We start from the raw sequence: 8,062 nt of genomic DNA, 5'->3' as shown, positions 1-8,062 counted from the left end.
TTGACTCTCAGCTTGTTCGCAATCTTGGCTGCTCGACGCTCCAAGAGTTCTTCATTGGATAAGTGGGGAGCATCGACTTGCTTACTTTGCTTGCCCTTGCGTCTTGAACCTGCCTTGGCACCGGCTTTTGGTGCTGCAGAAGGGAATTGCGAGACAGTATCCTGATCAACTTGATTTTTGACTTGAGTAGGTTCACTTGTTTGTCCTTGTACTTGTGGTTGCTCTTGATCTTGATCTTGTGCTTCTATTTGGTCTGGATCTTGTAGTTGCACTTGATCTTGATCTTGAGCAGGTTCGGAACCTTGGGTAAGTGCTTGAACATCAAGGGACACATCACCATTTTTGGGCAATTGATCTTGACCTTGAGCTTGTTCAACTTGTTGAGGGTCTTCTCTTTGTTCATGGAAGCGTGTGGGGCTTGTGAGGGTGATGGCTCCACTTGAGTAGAGCATTTTCCTTCTCCTTCGGCCACAAGGGGTTCCTCAATGGGGAGTATTTGACCAATCCCCATTCTTCTTATGGCTTGGGGAGGAATTTCATCACCTACATCACAAAGACCACTTTGCTCCACTTGGGAGCCATTATTTTCATCAAACTCCACATTACACGTCTCCTCGATGAGTCCGGTGGACTTGTTGAGGACACGGTAAGCATGAGAGTTTGTAGCATAACCAACAAAGATGCCCTATTGTGCTCAATCAAATTTAGCTAAACATGCACCTTTCTTGAGAATGAAACACTTACAACCGAATACCCGGAAGTACTTGAGATTGGGTTTTTTTTTGGTGAGAATCTCATATGGAGTCTTGTTCAAGCCTTTGCGGATATAGAGCCGATTGGACGCGTGACATGCTGTGTTGATGGCCTCAGCCCAAAAGTTATATGGAGATTTGAATTCTGCCATCATTGTTCTTGCAGCATCCATCAAAGTCTGGTTCTTCCTTTCTGCCATGCCATTTTGTTGAGGGGTATATGGTGCTGAATATTGATGTTTTATTCGCTCATCACCTAGAAACTCATCCAAGGTGTAGTTCTTGAACTCGGTGCCGTTGTCACTTCTAATCATCAAAATCTTTGCTTCATGTTGACGTTGGGCTTAATTAGCAAAGTTGATGACAATTTGTTGAGTCTCACTCTTCCTCTTGTAGAAATATACCTAGGTGTATCTTGAGTAGTCATCAACAATCACCAAGCAGTACTTTCTGCCTCCAAGACTATCAAATGATGGAGGACCGAAAAGATCCATATGGAGGAGCTCCAATGGCCTCTTAGTGTAAATGAGAGTCATTGGACGATGAGCAGTTTCATGAATCTTTCCTTCAATGCAAGCACTGCAAGCACGATCTCTAGCAAAACTCACATTTGTTAGTCCACGAATATGGTCCCCTTTGAGAAGACTTTGCAAAGATCTCATATTGACATGAGCTAGTCGGCGATGCCAAAGCCAGCCCACATCAACTTTAGCCATTAGACAAGTCGCAGTCTTAGTGGGTCGCTTTGAAAAGTTCACCACATAAAGACCATTTTCGACATATCCAACATAGGCTACTTTAAGAGTCTTGCTCCACAAGAGGACCATAGTATCAAGATTAAAGAAAGTGGAAAAACCCATAATTGCAAGTTGACGAACTGAAAGTAAATTGTAGGCAAGAGACTCAACAAGCATGACCTTCTCAATAGATAACTCTTGAGAGATGACCACCTTACCAAATCCCAATACCTTTGACAAGGATGCATCGACAAATTGGACATGGGTGGGCATAGATGGAGAAGCATGCACATCCACCACTAAGTCCTTGCTTCCGGTCATATGATTTGTTGTTCCACTATCGAGCAACCATGACACCCCACCGGAAGCAAACTCCTGCAATAGATCAAGGCTTGGTTTTAGGTACCCATTTTTGAATGGGTCCTTTAATGTTAGAGACAAGGGTCTTAGGAACCCAAATAGCCCATTCAATGGACTCATAGTAAGAACCAACAAATCTGGCATAAACATGCCCATCACCAGCACGACATAAAACATAGGAAGGATTGAGTTTGCCGGTTGTGTTAGTAGGAATGGTTTTGCCCTTCTTGACGTTACCGTCGTCCACCTTGTTCCTGTTCACCTCTTGAGTCCCTTCGCCCTCTTTAACAAAGATGTCCATGAGGGTAGGGGATCGTTTGTTCCTGTTCCTCCTTTTTCCTTTTGACTTGGAGGTAAGTCCAAGTCCCTCCTTTCCTACAACACCCTTTTGATTGCTCAAGAGGTCATTCAGGCTCTTCTCGCCTTGTATGCATAACACAAGGCCCTTCTCAAGTCTCTCCTTTAACTTGGCATTTTCCTCCACAAGATGTATATGGTCAGAACAAGGGTTAGTTGTACTGGCATTATCAATTAACACAAAGGGAGGACAAGTAGAGATTTCCTTGGTAAGCTTTGCTTGGAGTTGATCATGAGACTCTTTCAGAGAGAAATGAACACCTTTCAAGACCTTGTGAGCCTTATCAAGTGTGTCAAACTCCACTTTGAGTCTGTCATGGCCAACCCCAAGAGCATATTTTTCAGACTTAAGAATACGAGTAAGAACAGTATCTTGATCTAGTTTCTGCTGCATTTTAGCGCAGTCATCGTTGTAGAGTGCGCTCCTTTTCTAGTGCAATAGATAATTCAGCAATCTCATCGGCATAGTCATGACTATGTCCCCGAAACTCGGAGATGGTCTCCTGATGAGAGTCGATGAGGTCATTAGCCTCACCCAGTTGTTCCAAGAGAGCAACAAAGTGCTTCTTGGATTCTCCCTTAATAGTGCACAGAAATTTGTCAAGATCATGCTCATTAAGTTCCCCAACATCACTATCATCAACACAATTCAACAATGAAGGAGCAGTAACGATGTTGGTCTTAATGATGGGGTTACCTGATCGAGACCTTTTTCCATGAGGCACTTGGCGATGTGGTTCTCGTTTGGGGCATTGAAGAGAGACACCTTCTTGGGAGAGGGGTGGCAATAGCAAAAGTTGCAGTTGCCACCATATCATCATCATCATCATCATCATCGGAAGGGTACTCTTCAAGGGCCACCATACCCCTTTGGGTGGGGTTTCTTCACAAAGTTGTTCTTGATTGGGAATGACTTGATTTTGTCTTTGCGAATGAGCTTGCCCCCGTTGTCTTCCCTTTTATCATAGGGACATTCGGCCACGAAGTGACTCATATTACCACATTGGGGGGAACGTCGCATGGGAAACAAAAAAATTCCTACGCGCGCGAAGACCTATCATGGTGATGTCCATCTACGAGAGGAGATTTGGATCTACGTACCCTTGTAGATCGCACAGCAGAAGCGTTAATAAACGCGGTTGATGTAGTGGAACGTCCTCACGTCCCTCGATCAGCCCCGCGAACCGTCCCACGAACCGTCCCGCGATCCGTCCCACGATCCGCTCCGATCTAGTGCCGAACGGACGGCACCTCCGCGTTCAGCACACGTACAGCTCGACGATGATCTCGGCCTTCTTGATCCAGCAAGAGAGACAGAGAGGTAGATGAGTTCTCCAGCAGCGTGACGGCGACCTTTGTCTAGAGCGGTAGATGATCCAGCAAGAAGAACCCCTTATATAGTGGGGGGGGGGGGGGAATCCAACCGTTTTCCCACTCACAGCCCGAGCCTAGCGGTACTACCGCTGGCTGCAGCGGTACTACCGCTGGGCCCCTGGTAGTGCAGATGCACTACCGGGCCAACCACCACCAAGAAAGTCTTCGCAAAAAGTCCGACGAAGTATAGCCGCTAGGAAGGCGGTACTAAGTTCCTGGAGCCGTACTACCGCTGACCAGGGGCGGTACTACCGCCAGCACAGCGGTACTACCGACAGCATTAGCAGTACTACCGCTCGGGCTAGAGGTACTACCGCCAGCTCCAGCGGTACTACCGCTAGTCCCAGCGGTATTACCGCTAGGGACAACGGTACTACCGCTGGAAGACCTTTTTGCTTAGAGGAGATAAACCATAGGCGGGAGCCACTCCAAAGTTGCAGGGAAAGGGAAAGGAGATAAAGTGTGTGCGTGCAAAATTGATTCCACCCAAACCTTTCCACTACGGGTCCCCTCTTAATAGTATGGCGTTCCTATGACTCAAAGAAAAAGAATCGTAGAGTACACCGTGCTTCTGTTCCATGGAAGGGGGGCGAGTCTTCTTGTGCCGTTGACATGTGTTCTCTGAAATCTCAACACACACGATTAGTCCTTTGCGGTACTGTCATCAATCACCAAAATTACTTAGGCATAAAATATGCCCTAACACAAGGCACCTCTCAAAAAAAAACTTGAGGCAAGGCACAGATCAAGCATGCACAATCCGGATGACTGGGAGATTTTGGTGGACGAGAGTGGTGAAAAGCGAGCTTTGCAACAGTCCGCACGCCCACAAAGCCTCCGACATTTGTCCACAGTTTACCAAGAAAGTGCGTTCGGACCGTCCTACGGACCAATACAACATTGTGTTGAATACATGATGGCTGGATGCGTTGATAAATTAATTGATGCATACTTGATCTGTGGCTTGTTTCAGTTACAATGTGTACAGATCGATATATCATATAGGCTGCACTTTTTATTTTCACAAACTAATCATTGTTGTTAGCTGCTTGCTACTGTCGAATGCCTGAAAATGGTCAAGTCTAAATCATATTTCTACTAAGGTCAACCAATGACGTTAGATCTTACTTGAATGATGGATGTCGAGCCGCATGTTATGGCGTGACTGCCCATGGGCATGTCATCCAATCCCAGTCCCCGTAATTGATAAAAAAATATAGTATTATATGATATGCATTGCATTAATTGGTATACAAATATAGTATCACAAGATAAGGATCAAATTAATTTTATTCAAAAGTAAAATTGTATTGCATAAATATACGTAATTAATTCCTGCCCCTAATGTTACAAAGCTCAAGCCATTATATATAGTGTCGTCTTCTTTGCCCATCAACACAACCATTGCAAGCCCCGTCCCAAACTTCACAAAGCCCATCGATTGATCCAAGGTCAGATAGCAACAACCCCCAACACCATGAGAACCACCCTCTTCCTTGCAGCCATTGTCATCATCGTCCATGTCGTTGCTACCCCAACCACAGCAATCCCCGGGGGCTGGGTTAATATCAAGAACATTGCTGACCCGCACATCCAGGAGCTTGGCAAGTGGGCAGTATTGGAGCACACCCAATTGGGGGGCAATGATGGGCTCAGGTTTGTGAAGGTGGTGAGCGCTGAGGAGCAGATTGTGAATGGTGTAAACTATCAGCTCGTCATTGACGCCTTGAGACTCGATGGCTCACATAGGACATACAAGGCAGTGTTGTTCGAGAAGGATTCTAGTAACGCGAAGACACGAAAGTTCATATCTTTCACCCCGGCAAACTGAGTGTTGCCAATCCGATGATATTTAGCCTAGTCGTATCATTTTGAACGTAATAAAAAATGTCAAAGAATTGATGTGGTGTTTCTACCTAACACAATATGGAAATTAGTCATCGACAACTCAGAGTGTTTTACTTTTTTAGGCCATAATGGGAGCATGCATGTTGTCACTTAAACTCGTTGCTATAACGAACAATCTCATGTATAAATATGTTGTCGCGAACATCCTTCCTTTATGAATGGTTCTGAAATGTGCACTTTCGCCATAAAGTTAAGACACAAAGATGGCCCCTAAAAACAGACTAAGTGGTGTTTCACTTTAAGATAACTATTGTAGTCGCTGCTCTTGATGTTATTTATGTCTTTTTTGTCTTCGCCTTTTATATGTCACTCAGATAAATTGGAAAAAGTTCCCAAAATATTAAAAGATACTAGACATGTTGCTTATTAAACATTTATTACTTATGCCTTTTTTATTTTGCAATGATTTACATATCATACTCATATCATCGGTAAGATGTCCATGTTTACGCAAAGGTGAACTAGAGACTCCATGGTGAGTAAAAGTGCATGGCGAGGGGATGTGATGTTTTTGCACCCGAGCTCAAATGAGTTCAGATGAATAAATAATTCAAAAAATATTGTAAATATACTAAAACAAATCTGAATTTTTTGAGACAAACTTGAACAAATGTTCTAAGTGCTCACAATGTTTCATCATGGAATCACATTTGTAAAAGTTGTGGCAACAAAAAAAATCAAAACTCTAAATATGCTACATTCGAAAGCATTTTGGAGCAATGATTTTTTCCCACAACTTCTACAAATGTCATTTCATACTGGCATTTGGCAAGTTATTAAAACATTTGTCAAAGTTTGCTATAAAAAATAGATTTACTAATATTTTAAAAGTATTTATCAAATTCAATGTTCACCCGAGCTCATTTATGCTCGGGTGTAGAAGAGCACTTTTGTTGGCGAGGGCAGATCATGATCGCTATTTCTATGTTTGCGCATGTTAAGCAAGGAACACCCCCTAGCCATTATATTGGAGCGGCTCATGTACTGACTTTTTCTGTTCCAAATTTTGAAGTTTACGAAAGGTTGGAATATGTTATTTGCCGCTCATTGCGTCAAGCTGCCGGTGCTTTGCACAAGCGAGCGACCGAGCAGCGACGCAACGGGCCGGCCCATATAACTGTTTTGGAAATCTTTTAGAAGGTTCTCTCTACCGAGTTTTTTTTTCTGTTTTTGTTTTAAAAATATTCTGAATATTCAAAATATGTTCCGCGTTTTGAAAAATGTTCTGTATTTTCAAAAAATATTCGGGATTTCCAAAAATTGTTATTCAAATTCGAATAATATTCTTGCTTTTGAAAAAATATTCTCAATTTTTAAAAAATGTTCTAGATTTTCTCAAGGGTTGTGGATTTTCAAAACATGTTTGGATTTTCAAAAATTGTTCTTCAAATTTTATTTCCTTTTGCTTTTTAGAAAAAGTTCTGGATTCTGAAAAAATATTTGAGATTTTCAAAAATTATTCTTCAAAATAAAAAAATTGCTTTTAAAAAAATGATTTTATGAAAGGAAAGGAATTTTTTTTATTTTATTCTTTCCTGTTTCTTTTTCTTTCAGTTTTCGTTTTATTTTTTTATTTTTCAATTACTTGTTTATATGTTCGTGTTGTTTTATAATTATTCGCAATTGTCTAAAAATGTTTGCCTTACGAAAAATGATTCATGTTTTCAAATTTGTTCGGGATTTCAAAAATGTTTACGTTTGCAAAAAATGTTCTTGATTTAAAATATTGTTCAACATTATCCAAAAATGTTTGCAAATTTCAAAAAATATTCTTGTTTCTAAAATGTTGAGGCCTCCCCAGTATGGAACGGTAATCCCAAAGAAAATTCCGACAACTCGGATCCTCACGACCTCTTTGAAGGGTCGATGAAAATTACATGTCGGAGTTCAAGGAAGACAAGAGCCTTGGTATCGAGACTATATCGTCCCCGAAGATTCGTTTGAACAATACCGCTTCTGACGGAGCCTCGCGCCACCACTCGACGCATGAAACGCAAGCAACAACTTCTGCAAGCAAATAAGGATGCACTGAATGAAAAGTGGGTTGAAGTACTCTCGGCCGAGCAAGATCTCGAAGACTCACACTGTAGCGCACCAAAACCATACCCACGTAGGCATCTGCTATCGGATTTTGATGAAGAACTAGCGACGGACGCGCCCGACCGACCCTAGAGATTGGGATAGGACAATAGGTGAAAACCTCAACACCCGACTCGCTCCACACCGTTATGGCATGGACCCCATGGACGACCTAGACCTTCACGACGTCCGCCGTCACATTAAGGAAAACCGAGCGCCTCCTCGGTCCATCTATGGCTCAAGAGGACGTGCGCCAACCGAGCCCGACGGCTACGACACATGGTTATACAGGAATGGTTGTGCCCGAAACCAAGCCTACACACGGCTATCGCCCGACCTCCTACGGGATACTACCCACTTCCAAGGTCCAGCCCACCCGATCTTCTTTATAGACAAGGTAATGAAACATCAATCTCCATAATCATTGAACACCATCAATACAGAACCATAGGATAGCACCACAGACCCAACAGTCTGGATCGAAGATTTTCTTCT

General features: G+C 42.9%; 1 protein-coding gene across 1 annotated transcript; it reads left to right on the top strand.

Moving 5' to 3' along the window:
• Positions 1–4,957: 4,957 nt before the first annotated feature.
• LOC123410999 (putative cysteine proteinase inhibitor 7) lies at positions 4,958–5,527 on the top strand. Its single transcript, XM_045103917.1, has one exon. It carries the CDS (start codon positions 5,058–5,060, stop codon positions 5,409–5,411), a length of 354 nt encoding a protein of 117 aa, XP_044959852.1. The 5' UTR covers positions 4,958–5,057; the 3' UTR covers positions 5,412–5,527.
• The last annotated feature ends 2,535 nt before the right edge of the window (positions 5,528–8,062 follow it).

Source organism: Hordeum vulgare, chromosome 7H, assembly GCF_904849725.1.
Source record: "Hordeum vulgare subsp. vulgare chromosome 7H, MorexV3_pseudomolecules_assembly, whole genome shotgun sequence".
NCBI lineage: Eukaryota > Viridiplantae > Streptophyta > Magnoliopsida > Poales > Poaceae > Hordeum > Hordeum vulgare.
Note: the sequence above shows the minus strand (reverse complement) of the source record. Positions and strands in the feature narration are given on the sequence as shown.

Excerpts from the sequence above, each read along its gene's own strand:
- LOC123410999 (XM_045103917.1), top strand. The coding sequence starts at position 5,058 with ATGAGAACCACCCTCTTCCTTGCAGCCATTGTCATCATCGTCCATGTC.